This window comes from Anneissia japonica, unplaced genomic scaffold (assembly GCF_011630105.1).
Source record: "Anneissia japonica isolate Jap-2015-1 unplaced genomic scaffold, ASM1163010v1 scaffold288292_len1863012_cov191, whole genome shotgun sequence".
Lineage (NCBI taxonomy): Eukaryota > Metazoa > Echinodermata > Crinoidea > Comatulida > Comatulidae > Anneissia > Anneissia japonica.
The window spans coordinates 996,205-1,014,485 of record NW_022688773.1 but is presented as its reverse complement, the minus strand read 5'-3'; the positions used below and the strand labels follow the sequence as shown (position 1 = coordinate 1,014,485).

Here is an 18,281-nt window from a genome sequence, read left to right as displayed (position 1 = left end):
ATATAGGCCTATATATATATATATATAATTTATTAGATAATCATTTCTAAATTACTAATTGCGTGCCTATTATCTTTTCGATTTATCCTGGTTAATTCCTTAAAGTTTTTTATTTTAATCTGTTTTGTATTTCTCATTTATACGTGTAAACGCTGAAGAAAGCCAAATATTCCTCCCTGGACCCATTAATGGCCTGTGGTGCATTGGACAACAACAGGGTACGAATTTTTCTCTTTACAAAGAGTGTATTTTCTTTAACCCGAATAACTGGTCATGCTGAACACAAATATAAAATAAGATCAAATTTGCACCAGACACACTCAATCGAAATGTCATTAATTTACATAGCCAATAAATGACAGAGAAAAAATAATTTTGTTTTATAAATTATTTATCATTACCGTATTTAATATGAGATAGACATAACCATGTGTTCACTAAGATATTATCTTTGTGAACACATGGTTATCCTCAGTAATGAATTTTGATTATTGTATTTTAAAGATATTGTAGGCCTATATTTACGCAATTATATTTAACGTCTCCCTCCTAATTTAATTTGAATGTGTCCTCTAAATTAATTTGTATTTATATAAATTTATTTATTTCAACGATGTGTTTTTGAGGGTTTTCATCAAGCCGGAGCTGGCAATTTGCGACAATTACTGCAATTCATTCTATTCATAATTTCAATTCAATTCAATTTATTTGACTTGTTTAAAGTATTCAAATGTTGTGAATTAGATCAATTGAATTGAAGTAAAAATGTTTCCAATGATTCATTTATTATTAAAATTGTAATGAATATTTTAATGCCTATTATTTAGTTTTAATATATTCTAATCTTCATATATATCTTATTTTATATTATTTTATTTTCATAGTAATAATAACGATAGAAAATAATATATTTAATAAATGCATACAGATAAGAAAACATTAGTACCTGCTAAAAGAGATCACAAACAAGTATAAAAAAAAACAGCTACCAAATATACAGTCAAGAAAGAATATATTTCCGCCTATAAGAAAGTATATTACATTATTACTCATTTGAGATTAAAATATTCTTATTTTCTTTCAGCCCTGGACATAATCTTGGTTCTCCATGGATATTGGGCTTTAGCTTACTAGAGTGATACAATCTATACAGTACTGTAATGCTACCAGCTACTGACACTACTCTACTGTGACTGTACGCACCATTTCCATTGAAGAAGCCCAGACCAGCAGCAGATAAATCATCTTTACAAAATGCAATGGTCTAGCTCATTTGCATATCTCTCACACTGTACTGTATGTATGGATAAATTAAATCCATTAAACAGCGATATATTATTACCAATGAGGTGTTAAAGCTCTATCTTCTGAATAAAAATTATTTATTATTATAAATAAAGACATTTTATTATATATATATATATATACATATATATATGTATATATTTCATAATGTAAGTGATTTGTAATACTATTAGGTCTCCGTTTATAATGTGTATTAATTATTGTGTAGTGTGATATGTTTGGAGTCACTTTTGCTTATGGATTGCGGCGCAGCAGTGAAGTATGACTACTAACTGCATATTTATTATTTATTTACCACAGAATATATTGCATCAAAAGGCTTAGAAAAAAGAAATTAATTATTAACTAAAGTACTCGTATAACGTGACAAATATCACAAGTTAATAATATAATTTATAAGCGTAAATAAGGTCTATAGAAAATTATAGATAGGTCTATTAAATTTATATTTGTATACTTATAACATTATGTTTTTCGTTTTTCCATCTTTATAATGATAATTAAATATTATCATCTGGGAATCATACACAATTCATGCAAGTGAAATTCCACAGTATATAAAGTACTCGTATAACGTGACAAATATCACAAGTTAATAATATAATTTATAAGCGTAAATAAGGTCTATAGAAAATTGTAGATAGGTCTATTAAATTTATATTTGTATGCTTATAACATTATGTTTTTCGTTTTTCCATCTTTATAATGATAATTAAATATTATCATCTGGGAATCATACACAATTCATGCAAGTGAAATTCCACAGTATATTTTAATAATATAGCGTAATAAATATCACAAGTTAAAAATATAATTTATAAGCGTAAATCAGGTCTATATAAACATAGATAGGTATATTAAATTTATATTTATATATATTTATAACATTATGTTTTTCGTTTTCCCATCTTTACAATGATAATTAAATATTATAATCTGGGAACCATACACAATTCATGTACGAGAAATTCTACAGTAGAACTAGTATAACGTGACAAATATCACAAGTTAATAATACAATTTATAAGCGTAAATAAGGTCTATAGAAAATTATAGCTGGGAATCATACACAGTTCATGCAATCATGAAATACCACAGTACATATCTTTAACGTGTTACATTTTCATCTAGTTTGTTTTAATTAATTAATGTAGGCCTATATACATTGATCAGCGATAAAATCCGTTGAATTTCAGCTCACTGCCATAGTGCTGCTTCTCTAATATGTAGGCCTACTTTAATTTGTTTTGCTGTGTGTATGTATTTAAAGCAGTCAGTACAGTGCACTTATAAATAGCTCATTTTATACAAATTGACGACGGGCGATGCCCAAAAATGTTAAGATTTTCAATAAATTTAATGTAGGCCCTAAAATTCTGTGTTACGTATTTGTCGTTTGTTGCCAATGTAGCCTCATTAGTTTATATATAGGCATATATATAATATATATATAGGCATATATAAGTATATACCGTATATAATAATATATAAATCATATATATATATATATATATATATATATATATATATTACTGTACAATAGTGAAATGATAATTATGATATTATATACGATATAATAATATCAAATCACATAAAATATAAAATAATAAACTTATTAATAGGCCTATGTGCATGCTACTGTGCTACTGAAGGTCTAGTGTTGTCGCTTTGGTTCTCTCTCTGGCTGTTTAACTTTACGCTTACATTTTAAATAAATATATCCGAGTATATTAAGATAGATAATGCAAAATATTTTAATAACGAAACCTTACAGAATAATATTTTAACAAAGAAAACCAACATTGGCATAGTGTGTGTGTGCGTCAAATATTATCGTTGTAAGGCCTACGACGGTATTTGTGTATATAGAACAACTACTTTTCTTCAGAAAGCTTGCGCTATTCGGAAAAATCTCTCCAATTTAGCGCCCCTGTACAACAGCATATAAAATAAATTATGTTGACTATTCGAGAATAATGTTTTGTGTAATTGATTTATTGGATTGATTGTGCGGTGATACTCCAAATGTGTTAAGCCCGTGAAAACCAATTATAGCCTGCTTTTAGAAAAGACATGAAGGTATGTGTGACATGTCGCCCTCTAGAGGTATCAGCGTATGTTAGTACAAAAATAAAATATATAACAATTGAAAGAAAAATATATATGAACGCAATGTGAAGTCCTGAAAGTTAAGATTAATCAGGTTAAATTAATATTATACAATTAGATTGATCTGTTTGACTAATATAAGTAAATATAAAGGCATCTAGAGGTATTATGATAAACTGGGGTTCAACTTTCTTGAATTCGTTAGGCGAGCTTAAAGCCTGCCCTCAGTAGCTCCAGTGGATAATATCAGTCAAGGTCATTGACGATAAGGTCAAAGATTATAAAGTCAGTGGAGTTATTTACTACTACCCATAAATGTCTATAAGTATGACTGGTTGCTTGGAAACCTAATTCCAAATCATTAGCATATTTAATGCGTGGTTTTGTTTCATATAAATAGACGAAATTTCTCATTTATACGGTACAATATTAACTTTCTATAGTAAAATTTGGCACAAAATACACATCGTCTACTACTATGCTACTCTCTTTCTTATCACGTATATTTCTATTCCGTCTACTGTACTATACATACTGTACTAGCATTTATTTATTTCATTACCGGTACATAAAGTATACCCTATACCAAATAGTTTTTTTTTCCTATCCTGATAATGTTTGCTGTTGTTGGTACTATTAATATAAAGATCGATTGACTCCTTATGGTACACTATTATCCTAGGTAGGTATAAAAAGGGTTTTCTGTGGATGAAAATTGAGCAAGAAACATGAGTGATATACGATTTTTTTTTATCTACGCGTATTAATCGTAGGCAATTGCTCTCCATAGACCACTTACGCCAAACAATTAGATGAAGCGTAGTTGAACATGTTCATCTTTAGCATTAGCCTAATTGATTTCATCAGGGGCAACATTCAATCTGTAAAGTCATTAACGGATATTCTATATAAATCAAATCTTTCGCTTGGTAGTAGATAATACAGTTTATGAGCAGACTGTGAACACACATTGAAGATACAGTAATTAAATCTATTTTCATATTTAAAAAAATTATTTCAGAGTTGGTTTTACATTTGGAATTTTACTTACTTAATTAGGATACTATTATTCCTCCATATTGTATCACTATAGATAGTATCTATTTATTAAATGATGTCATTCTCTCCATCTCCGTTTCTACGAAGTTGAGCAAAACCACAATCTGAAAATGAAAGTGAGCCTCCAACGTTAGTAGTATGTGATTCATCATTGAGGGCGGGTGTAGGATATCGGGAAGGCACTGATATAGGTCCTGATAATACTACAGATAATAGGACATTCACAGAATGCAATTAATCTTTATCGGTTTTAACAGCAATTACAGGCTATAATAAATGGATAATTTATGTTATAGATCTTGAGATAAATTGATCTACACAACATATTAAAATTATATTGAAAATGTTGATTGCGTACTTGATATTACTTTTATCGCACACATTTTTTTTTTTTACCGATTCTTAATTATTTCCATGGGTGGTGAGTGGAGGAATATATTGTTTATGTGGTGGGTGATTAACAATATCATGACAACTATATCAGTCAACATATTTATTTATTTTACCATGACACCACAAGATTTTCATTTTAACGAATGCGTTGAAAAGGTTATTTTATTAGAATGATTTACATTCCATGTAAATGTACATCAAATCATGTTCAAAAGCCCTGACGGAAGACTGACAACTGGTTTAAAATCTGGAAACCCAAGGGACGCCCTTTCTCTCAACATCGTATGTACAGATTGACAGGGGTGTGACCATCATAAATAACAAAAATTCCAACCCTCTGAACTCACAAATAATGTTCTGGTTTAGGTGTCTTTATGCTTGATGATTATGAGTGAACGACAAACCGCATGCCACAATATGAATGTAGCTTATATTTTAAATAGAATTAGGTAAAGAAACTATATAAATCTGATTTATGTAGAGAGATTCCCGCTGTTTCAGGTGTACTATTATTAAGCTAATGATAGGTATGCAGGAATAAAGAGACACAAAGTGGAAAACAAAAGCAATGAAGGCTAAAATAACGAAATAGCTATTGACTACTAGAATGGGGCAAGGCAAACCAAGTACTGAATTCTTATGGAAAATAAGTTAGTATGGACAAGGTCAACCAACAGTGTGTGAGAAAAATATAAATTAAAATATTTATTGTCACCCCAATCCATAATACATCATGTTCTAGTGGAATGTCTGATCTATTATTTGTATGCTAATGACTTTGTTGCACTGAAGAAGTGAATGATAATAATATAGTACTTAAATTAACATTTGGAATGACGCAACGTGTATTTTTGTACATGTTTCATCATATCACGAGCGTATGGTAGGAGAGTTCAGACAAAACTTACTCCGTTATTTTACGCTATGTCGTTTGTTTACATTTTTTTAAATAAGCAGCCGACGCAGAATCTGAAAGTGTTATTCAGTTCACTAGAAATCAACGACGTTTGTGAAAGGTTTTACTGCTCGGCGGCTTCCTTTCATGTCAGAATTGTTTAGATATTATATAAACATAACTGTCCGTTGAAAAAGGTCAGTTAAGTTAACAGAATAGAGCAATAACAAGAACACTATAACGGTAGCAGTGTCTTCAATTATCAATAAGTGTAAATACTCAACGATTAAAGTAAAATGCATTATTATATAAACTTGCCCGCAAAGTCATATCAATATTGGATTGTTGTTAATAATTTCCAATCTGAGAGATGAGTGAATACTCAAATCAAATAAAATTTTAATTTAATTATCGATAATGCGGATGTTATATATGTATTACAATACAATTACTGTATTTTTTAAGAGAACCATGTATAATTCATGAGAGAAAGTTGACGGTTTGTTAATAATACTAAAAATAATTAATAATACATTTGGAGGACAGCCCGCAATGCTAAAAACTGAAGTGTGTAATTTCGGGAAATCCGCATGGAAAGTTAACACTGATGATGTTGCCCATAAAGCTCACAGTTGATGATGACCGTGGTAGGTGGGCTAATCTTGGGCTAGACACATTTTACTAATCCACCACTGGAGAACAGATCATAAATTGATAAGTCATTAGTAGCTCCATGGAGGTACCGTACCGTATTGTAAAATGTAATCTACTATGCACAAAATTACCCACAATACCCATGGTTATTCCTTGCATATTATTTTCGTGACAGGCCTTCACCGCAAAACGTCTTGTGCGCGCTCAGTGTTCGTGTTTACGAGACCTTTTATTGCAACCGAATTGTTGTGGTGTTTTACCGTTGTTCACTCAATGTAAGTCCTGGATGACTCTTTACCCCTAGACCCAATGGCGAGAATGTGGGTATAGAGGGAATTTTAAAATGAAATGGATATAAACAAATAAAGGAGGGTCAATCGATACAGGTTGTAAAACTGACTTTACTCCGAAAACCTAGTACAGAGCACGTTTTTTTTTCAGGCGAAGGAACTATATTATTGAATTTTAACTCGTTGCAGTTCGGGAGCTTCTTAGTATCAGACTGTGTTGTATTCAATGTTTTTTTTATATTATATTTTATTTGTTTTACATCAAATACAAAACAGTCAAAACATAATAAATGGCATAATTATAGGTCTAACACTAAAACATTCATCAAAATTAAACACGGTAATAATAGCAAATTGAAAAGAAAACACCAATATTCGGCCACAAAATAGTGGGAAACCCACTTTCATCTTTTATTGTTAAGCGGCAAAACTACTGCTATCATTCCAGCATCCGGTCATAGGCAGAAAGTAACAAATGCTACGGTACTAAAGCGTTCCTTCAACCAAAAGTAAGGTAGTAACAGAGGCGGAGACATTTCACTCGTCTTCATCACAATTACAGGAGGTTAGGTGGGCTACTTTTTATTCTTATGTCTTGAACCGAAGAATTTATGTAATGTAATACAGGCTTTCGACCAAATTAATGTTTATTTGTTATTGATACCGATACGGATTTGTCCAAATCATATCAAAGCATTTGAAACAAAGGAATGTAAGAAAGCTGTTGCTTCACCAAATACTTATTACCAATATTTTCCATCAAGCCCTTTCCTAATGTCAATTAGTAAACTTTAAAGTATTTAGTCAACAGAAAACTTTTTTACACTTTTTAATGATGTGTGTGTGTGTTTTACTTCTTTCGCTTCACGTTTCTTTATAATAATAATACTAACAAAAATAATGCATCTATCTACATCATGCATTTAAGAGGAGAACAGAGGCAAACTTTTACAATTAAGTAGTTAATCGTCCACATTATTCACTATTATTTTATGATATTTTTTATGTATACAATATGCCAATAACCTGAAGTTTTGTTGAATAAATTGAACTTGAAATGATTTGAAAATATACGACCTACTCTCCTTTTTCGTTATTGTTGAATAAATTGAATTGAAAAAGATCTATCTGAGACAAGCACCTATTAAAGACCACCGTCAATTACTGTCTCTACCTCCAATAAAAGCATCGGTATGATAACATGTTTATTCATATCTATACCAATATCATCAATTGCTCCACTGTGATCTAGAACAATTGAATTTAAAACACTAAACATTGACGTAGTTACAATACCAATAAATTTACTCTGTAGCGATTTGTGACTTCAGTCGTAAATGAATGAAGCGCCCTCTGTAGACAACAGTATTCCTAAACTATTACTATATTATGGTATGGTATTATGGTTATTTATGGTTCGTTTGAATAAACTTACGTAATAAAATAAACATTTATCTTGATAAATAAGTATACGATAACGAGTTTATTGATCGCCTCCTGTACATTGACCTCATATTTTTGTTCTAATATAGTTTGTAAAGCGTATAAATACATTACATACGGTATACAGTATTATGAATTAGATATAGTTAATATATAAGAGTTATATTTAACAATTACTACTAAAGAGCTATATTATTAGATTATTTAAAAAAATTAAATAATGTAGTATATTATGTTGGTTATATAGTATGGACAAGTGCAGTTCCATCAGTATTTGTTAAAGCTCACTTGTAGTCCGTCACCCCTATCTCAGCTGTTGCATCGTCCCAGTGGTGTTTTACCTAAGAGGGAAGCACCCTCCAGAAAACAGGTATTTTTTCTTAAAGTTCCCCTTAACTGTCAACTTGCTAAGCAAAAAAAAAAATACACTCACTTAGATAAAGTATTCTCAAATCGCCTCATTACCTCATCGAGCACCCATTCACTTTTCCATCGCCACCCCTCACAGCAACCCTCCATGTCAATTGTCCTATACGCAACTAGTCACCCTGATACAAACCACTTCACGGCAGCTAGCAGATTCCGAACCAACCCTGTCCTAAATAAATAACATTGTCGTGGAATCTTCATGTAAGAGCCGAAGGTGGGCTCATGACGCTTGAGTTAACCAATGAACCGGTAACATCTCAGTCAAATCACACACACACACACACCGGCACACAATCTAGAAAAGAAGATTCTAACATCTTCAAGCAATGCATCTTTACTTAATAATATTCATATTTTGTGTGTTTTGTGGTTCAAATGTCAATGCCCTGAATGCAACATTAAGGAATACTCCCCGAGGGAGCTGAGTGTGTGTTCCATAGGTGTTTGATCAAATTACAGGGGGTAATAATGCTATGCACACAGAGGCCTTGGCAGATGATGCACTACAATACAGTAAGTGCAACATATCAATTATTATCATTATATTGTATAATACTACACTATTGTTGTATATTATAATTCGTTTATCAATGGTACTGCAGGTTTATAGTAATTTGATCAAATCTGGTAATTAATTAATTGATGTACAGAATTATATTAAAATATATTGTTGTGTACTGTATTATAATTCGTCGAGGCTGATGACGTTTAATCGGCGAACCCACAGACTTAAAATAATTTGAAAGAAGCTGATAATGAAATAGTTTATGTCTGGGGTAATAATGAAAAAAAAATAGTTTATGCATCTAATTGACCCTTCCGTCAAGTCCCGCCCTTGGATATTGTTGTTAAGGTCCCACACAACGACTGTGTTGAAGCGTACGAAAAGACGTGCGTTTTGTGGGACAACGCGTGTGCTTGCTAGACACGCGCGCATTCCTGGCCCTGTTATGATTGGTCAGTTGTTAAGTTCGATTGCCTCTCTGGAAAGGTCCATTCGATTGTTTCGTTGAGGATGATGGCCTACGGCTTGGTGTGACAACGTTCTGGTTTTTGTTTTTGATTTTTTTTTTTTTTTTTTTTTTTTTTTTTTTTACGAATAACAATTGAAATCTTGTTATAAATAAATAAACATCATACAAATTGATCTAAACAAATTGAACCATTTATTCAATACGGTACGGATTATAGCAAATGAATAATCACTTCTTGATATTTTTTTCTCGCTCAATGCAACATTCATCATCATACGTTTTGTTAGGAAATTTTACTTTGGCATCATAGGCGAATGTTGTCACTGTGACCAGCGTACTTCAATCATACAATGTATAAACACATACGCATCTATATACATACTTTACGATATAATAATTATGTTGATTATGTCAATAGAATTAATCGATACAATAAAGTATATATATATTATATTATTTTATGTTCGCTACAATAATTACAATATATATAATATGTTATATATATACTACATTGTGTCGATTATAATCAATATAATATATAAACAACCTCTACATTAACAAAAGAAATATTAAAATACAATGTTTAACTTGAGGTAGATGTAAACATATAACCCAAAGTTTTAAACGTTTTAAACTCTACATTAAAATATTCTGCAACACGTATAAAAAGTATATAAAGACAACATACGTAATACATTATTTGGTCTGGGAAACCAAAAATATCTACCTGTATATAGGTATGTAGTATAATTTATTATCATATAATACATTTAAGGAAACCATAATTAATAACTTAGGCTATAATTACCGAACATGGTGTATCAATTGTTTCCATAAGCATTTATACTGCTGCGTATATATAGACCTATATACGGTCGGTATATAGTAAGTGAGTGCAGTTATACAAAGTAGAATCTTGCACGTTAACATTAATAAACATGTTTGATCAATCAATATTCGATTAAATAAATGTTATGTCTATATTATAATTCTATTCTGTATAACTGCACTTATTTTATATTATCAAGACATACTTGAATCCAGCAGTTATATAGGTCTATATAATCTCTACACACACACGCATATAATATATATAGGCATATATATATATATATATGCCTATATATATTCATAAATCCTCAAAGAAAGGTAAAATGTGATAAAAAAATATATATCATTAAGCTATTTATTCGGTCATATTTGACCGTTCAAAATTCTGACATGAAACATTTTTAATTTGAAGGTAGTATAGGCCTTGTATGCGAAAAATTTGCCTCTATTTTCGATAAGAATTATATTGAAATCTAATATGGTAAAATAATAAAGTTAACATATTCAATTATTAATAAGGCATTTTCATTTTTTTTTTAATGATTGTAACCTCTGTATGTCAAAAATAGTGGTTCAATATTGCTATTAAAATTTTACGTTATATTTTTAAATTCTTCAAACAGATGAACACAGTATAAAGCAAATATATTAAATATTGATGATGTGGCACTTCGTTTCTTAGCAGCAGCCTATCATTAAGGTCATCGACCCATATGTCAAGAATCTTTTCAACCATTTACAAGAGAATAGAAGTTTCAACTACTGTGTCACTTTACTGTGAAATTGCCCACTATACACACTCATATAGACCTAATATGTAATCAAATGCTAGGCATGATGTATGGTTCTACATACTTAAATGAAATTTAAACCACCATGTTGGAATGCTGAATATATATATATAAATATATGTAACATTGTAAACGATATTAAATATAAGGCATTACATATTATATAGGCCTATGCAACATTTGTATATAGGCTTTTATATATATGTAGTTCTATATATATAAATATTCGTATATGTTATATATACACAATATATCAAACGTGAACATGGTAAGCCACAAGTATAGACAGTGTTGCTATAACTTCTAGCCTACTTATTCATACACACACACACGTATATATATATAATATATATATATACGGTATATATAATATTCATATATACGGAATGAAAATACCTGTGGCCTACAAAAAATGTTTACATTATATTTTATATTTACCGTATGTTTTTACCTTAATTTATAATTTAGTTTACCAACATTTCAATAACACAGGTGCAACCAATATTATAAAATGTTATAAGGTATTAGGGCTATATTGTTTATATCACGATCATGGCATAGATGATCAACATCACATCACCTTTATTTCATCAAATTTCTTACATATTATTCATTTAAAAATATTATCAAGTTTCCATAAAAAAGTGTCTCTCCTTTGTTCTCGCAAAAGAACCTATTATCTTTGGCTATGATAAAATCGAATCTAGTTAGAGTTAAGAAATCAATTTAAAATGTATTTTTTTACAATTGTTATATGAGAATGAAATCATAATTTGTTTGTCAAAATGTATGATTGATGATATACTTGATAGAAATCCTTGACTGACATTTGCACTGAATACAGTAAACGTCTTGCATTCAACTTGTTTTCATGGACCATTTGTTCCGTGTCTCTCACCAATTGTCTTCGATGAATTCGCATTGATGCATTTACGCGGAAATGGTAAACACTAACTTACAATTGACAGAAATTTGTCTCCATGTCAATCGGCTTTAACGCCCCAGTTCACGGTTTGCATGTTATGTTATGAATTTAAACAATGAAAACTTATAAAACTCATCAGCTCATCAGAGCAATGTTGGCGCTAGCAGCGCTTAACATAATAAATTATTATTAAAACAAATTATGACGCGTGTTATAATTTTTGCATTAAAGAGGTTTTAAATTGATTATCTTCTTATTTATGAAACAATTGAACCGGAGACCTAAGGACAAAAAGGTCAACCTTAATATATTCACCTTGATATCAAGAATGTTATGTGGAAACAATAGACCTATTATCAAAATCTTTTATTGAAAACATTCACCTATTTAAATATTGAGAACATATAGTATGTGGTTGTTCACATACGTTTTCTATTCTAATCTGTATCTAAACACAATTAAGTTGAATTTAATTTTGATTATATATATATATATATGGTAAATATATAGGCATGTATATAGGCCTATATATAAATATATAAATATATAAATATAGATATGTATATATAGGCCTATATATATATATATATATATATATATATATATATGAAATATACTGTAAACGTAAAAAGTCAAGAAAATCAACATTAAAGAACAGTACATTTATATCAAAAAAGTTTGGAAACTGGATATAATAACCTATATGGTACGTTATATAACAGATCCTATACTGTAAATGTATAGTCCTATATATATAATTTTACGAGATCAGTGTAAACGTCAAAATAAATTTGGTACACAATGGGCTTAGTCAAAAGGCTTAAAGAGTTCAGATTGTTTTCGAAAAAAAAAATCAATAAAGGACATTATCGATATCATTTTGCATTTTCCAAAAACAGTAAATCTATCGAAAACGCGTTTATGTCGAATATCTTTGGCTTTTCCGTTACTTTGTTGCCCTTCAGAATATTGTATTTGTTTGCGAGAAGTTATCAGACATTCACGCTCAGTCTTACATTTTCAAGTTGTATTTTGAACTTAACTCGGAAAACAGATTATTCATCACAAAAGGTCAAGCGAGATCCTCAACGGAATAATATATTCATCAATTTTTCCTCCTTTCGACCAATCCTTGAGAAAATATCCTATATTTCTTGGCGTCAGAATTCCAATTACGAGTTATAAATTACGGTATGGATTGTTGGTTTTGATCCCTTTGTTTGCGATCGCCGTCTTCTCTTGATCGCATTTTCTTCAGTTTCATTCGTCTGTTCTGAAACCAAATTTTCACCTGCCGCTCCGATAGGTTTAGAGCCCTTGAAATGTGTGATCGTCTCTCCCTTGTCAGATACATATTGTACAGAAACTCCTTCTCCAACTCAAACGTCTGGTATTTGGTGTATGGCTTCCTCTTTTTGCGTGTGCGTATTGTTGTAGACGGACTCATCCAGTTGTAGCCACTAGCATTAGCAGAGCTATCTGTAACGTTGAAAACAATGAATACTTATTAAGTAATGTTTATAGCCATCTTTATGATCATAAAAAATGACATTACCAGTGATTTATTCTGTATTGATGACCTAAATGATAGAGCCAGCCTTGAAGGATGTAATAAAATAGTAATAGACTATTAACAACATGTTTATAATGCAATTGCTTTATAAATATGAAATATTTACTAAATATAGGCTTAAATTTCAATACAGTATCAATATCTTTACACAATTAATTTTATAAAATTCAAAGTGTAGACACTCAACAACAAAAAAAAACTATTCATTCCACAGTTTAGTTACTTTAACCATTCTATAGAGGTTCAAGCTGAAGAGTGAACTGAGTTAACTCTATTCTGAAACGAGTGACAAACTGATAGTTACCAAGATTAAGAGCTATAATGTATCGTAATGCATACTATTAACAATTGGTTGGGTAATAATGTATTAGGACGTGTGTGTGTTGTACATGTGAATATCACCCGTGTTAGGCCTAATAATTATTATTTCGCCGTGATATTGACTCCAAACAATGGCCGTAGACTTAATGTGATGTAGTTTACATTATTGACGTCATCCTTCTCGTCACAATTATCAAAAAAGCCCTCAATGTTATCGATATTACCAAATGCATCCTCATTCCTACTAGAATCATCAAGAGGTTGGAAGAGACAACATGGCGTCGAATGACAAAATGAACTGAATCGAATAGGCCCTATTGTTTACTTACTTATTTAATTTATTTATTTCATTTAAAAACCAAGACATTAAAAAACATCGCTGAATCGAATCTTACTCTACTGAATTTATTACTTCATTATCTCTAATTGCTCAATATGACTGTATCTATGTTCATTAGTATAATGCTATAAGGTTAACCAATTAACGTTCCTGAAAATCTTGTAGGAATCGAATATTCGACTAGGATCATAGTTGAACTTAAAAAAAGAACATCTAAGTTAATGCATTCATGAGATCGTTGACCAATGAAAAAGTTTTTTAAATGAATATGGTAACATTTCACTTAATGTAGTACCTTGTAATTGAAACTGGGGTTAAGCTCCATACCTATGAGCCCCGTGGCTCGGCAAGGATTTACTTACTAGTACCTTGCTGTATTGGTTGTCTTTTCATTTTATAACAAAAAGAGGCCTTCATAATTATTTTATTGTAAGAAGGGAGGGCAATCTGACAATATTGGTTGTTGTTCCTTTTTATTATATAGGCCTATAATAGGCCTATGTAAGATCTTAACATGTTTGTTTATGCAGACCTAGTTATAAATTCATTTGCTGCACTGTAGTTCATTACAAATCAAATCAATCGACACACATAAAATTTGAAGATTTCTCATAAGCGAAAAATACAGATTTAGAATTAGAAAAACCTTAAACAATATATAAACATAAAACTTAATCAATAAACGACATAACATTTTTCTCTTCGTTTTCTGATGTCCTTTTTTCGATTTATAATTTTATTTTTCCTCTCATTACTCTTCATATTAGTCCACGATGAATTTTATCGCTTTTAACATCAATTGCGAGAGCTGATATAAAATTATGTTGTATAAAGCTAGAGACAGAAACGCACGTGGCCGGTTATTAAAACAGTATGAACCGGATTGTAGCGTTATTATGACCTCCTTATAGGCAGGTGCAAAGCAACGATCGATCGCTGCGTCAATCGACTCAGTCTGCCATTTAAAACCATCTTTCGGGCTACAATTGACAAACCTTTGCATGCAATGGCCAAAATATAGGTTGTGTTCGTAGGAGGAAACTGTAAACGTCAAACGATAAGATGTACAAAAATTACAAATGTATATTTACTGTAAGATTTATGTCAACGTATGCAATCGTTTTATTTTCGTTTACGTTTATATTTATATTTATATATTTCTGTGAGACATACGTGGATCCTACTACATCAGATAATATATATATATATATATATATATATATATGTATGTATATATATGAGCGTAGATATTCATATAGACCTAAATTACAGTATTTTAAAGATAAAACATGCTCATATTCGTTAACATCTGACGTTAAAAACATTAGATTAATTTCAATGAATATTTCGATTACTTCACACATGAACATACTGAGGTTAATTTACAGTTGTACAGTAAGTACAGTACCAGAATATTTATCATAATTTGAGTTGATAGACCTACTGTACTGTTCAGTCCACATCGATAAAACATAAACCCTGTTACAGAATTTACATCTGCACAAATTCAACAACAAAAATACAAGGACCTTTTCCTTGACAATTTTTTCGTTCACTTTTTTTTTAAATAAGGTTCTATTTCAAAAGTATTGATTGTTTAAGCCACCATGGGCCTATTCCATCTCACAAAATTCTTAATTCCTTTCTTTCCAGGTCGCAGATTTATGTTTGCATTCTTACCATATGCAGTCAAAATTACCAACGACCTTAATCTTGACCCCTCAATAATCTCTGCTAATGATATTAAATAAAAAATGCAAACCCAAGAAACTTGACACTTCTATGATATGCTTTGTAAATATGAATGTGTTATTACTGTGTTAGCCATTACATTATGGTCATTAATTTGAAGTGGATTATACTAATAGCCCTCGATGACTTAAGGAGTAATACGCTTAATTTTGTTTTCTCTCTTTTGTGGGGTAACCTACATTTATTCAACATTGTTTTCTAGATTACATTTCTATACAATAAAATGATATCATGTAATTATAATGAAATTATTTTAAAAATTATATATAAAATTTTAAAAATTGTACAGTATTCATATTTTTTTTCTTTTGTTGATATCTATCTCAGCTTTAATTTATTGTTTTTATGTGGATTTACATTTAATTTCAATACAATATCACATGAATTGTTGCGAAATTACCATTAAAAGTTAAATCTTGATTCTATTCCGCAAAGAAAAAAAATGACTGTATAATGATTATGTCAGTATACAGTATGTGGTTAAATTCGTATATGTTGTTAAAATCGTAGGCCCTATTATCCAGGGCTCAAAAGAAAATCAGTTTTAACTGATTGGGTTTAACCTTACTATGTAAATCTAATAAATAAGTAAATAACTAAATGAATTTGTTTATAATAAAGATATGCATACTTCATTACCCCCAGGCCTATAATTGTGAAAACACTGAACCTTGCTCAGTGAGCCTACATTAAGTACACATTTAATCCTGTGAACGATCAGAAATGATATCAAAATCTGTACCTAATCCCACTTAACGTGAATGTTTTCACTAACAAGGTGAGGATGACATTGTCAGATATATTGTACACATATAGGCCTAGTATCAGTTGACTCACACAAGTCTTAAAATATTGTAGTACATCGTTTGTCAACTGACTAAATAGATACAATACAGGTATTGTTTTAATAATTCTTAAAAGTTGTCAATGAAATTAGGCCTACACCAAGTACGCTTACGTCATTGCCCCAGGCTTATTTTCAAAATACAAAATACAGCACAATTGGCCTATAGAATGTTAATAGTACTCATTCAGCGCTGTGAACGATCGGAAATGAAATCGAGTGAATAATCGGTACATACATAACAGGGATGTCCTCCCTAACAAGAAGGTGATAAAATTGTCAGATATATTAACTCTTTCAAACGATGGACACAGGCACAGAAATGAAAATCGTAAGAGATAAGTCCTTGGCTTTACTCGTCAAAGGATACCGACTCGCCGACAAAGGAAGAGGTGAATAGAATCTCTATTAATGATATGCACTGATTCGGAGCCCTCCTTCTACCAGTTTGTATTCAATATCGACAGGCTGAGCAATAATAACGAATGCGTTATAATATTGTTTATGTTAATTTATTATTTTGTTTATATTCGTTAAGTGTCTTTAACTGTTGCTTGACATTATTTGAAATATCTACTACTTAAGCCTAGTATATATACGATTCAGTAAATGCGTAGACATTTAGATAGGCTTACAAAGATACCGTATAGGCCTATAACGTAAGATGTTGTATATAAAATGTTTAATAAATAGGTCTAATATAATAATACAGTACATAGATTTGGTCTATCTATCTTTGTTATTAAGCTATGCAATAAGTTTCTTTAACTGTTGCGAATATGGACTACGGTCTGAAAAAAAAGTGAAATGAAAATTAATTTTGATATTAACTGACTTATCTTTATAATATAAAGCCGTATACTAAAGCGTTTTGCCTCTGTTTTTAACAATAATATCGCATCTTGTGATGTCTGTAAAAAGTATTTTACAACACAGTTAAAATAGGTCGACGTTTATATATCATAATTAAGTAACAATATCAGTAGTTTCACCTTCCTGAGAGTAGGCCTATTTCTTGATTCATGGGCGAAAATATAATGCATTCAACGAAAAACTAAAGCTAGGCCTATCTAGTATATTTTATGGTTTTTGTAAACAATAATATGCCATAAAGCCAGAAATTAATGATTTTTTTAAATAGGCCTATAATAGCTCCAATGATTAAGTTGGAAATACTACTAGGACATCATCAATGGTCTTACTGTTGTATATTAATCACTTACAATTGCATATAAACCCAACCAAAAATGAAATGCATTAAGGGTAACTTGTCCTATACCTCATCTGGATGCCATATGTATGGTACCGACAATGTGTTTTGATGATACTTATTTATGTAGGCCCTAGGCCTTT

General features: G+C 30.5%; 1 protein-coding gene and 1 long non-coding RNA gene across 2 annotated transcripts in view; one reads left to right on the top strand and one right to left on the bottom strand.

Moving 5' to 3' along the window:
- Window positions 1–2,355, top strand: part of LOC117123317 — a 17,345-nt gene extending 14,990 nt beyond the window's left edge. The window contains exons 3-4 of the long non-coding RNA XR_004447842.1: window positions 159–218; window positions 1,085–2,355. This is a non-coding gene — a long non-coding RNA (uncharacterized LOC117123317). The remainder of the gene's footprint in view (window positions 1–158; window positions 219–1,084) is intronic.
- A 10,327-nt stretch (window positions 2,356–12,682) lies between these two features.
- The window catches only part of LOC117123300 (homeobox protein Hox-D9a-like), a 10,560-nt gene continuing 4,961 nt past the window's right edge, over window positions 12,683–18,281 (bottom strand). Inside the window, exon 2 of the mRNA XM_033269191.1 lies at window positions 12,683–13,577. Coding sequence (XP_033125082.1) covers window positions 13,285–13,577 — 293 coding nt within the window. The 3' untranslated portion in view covers window positions 12,683–13,284. The remainder of the gene's footprint in view (window positions 13,578–18,281) is intronic.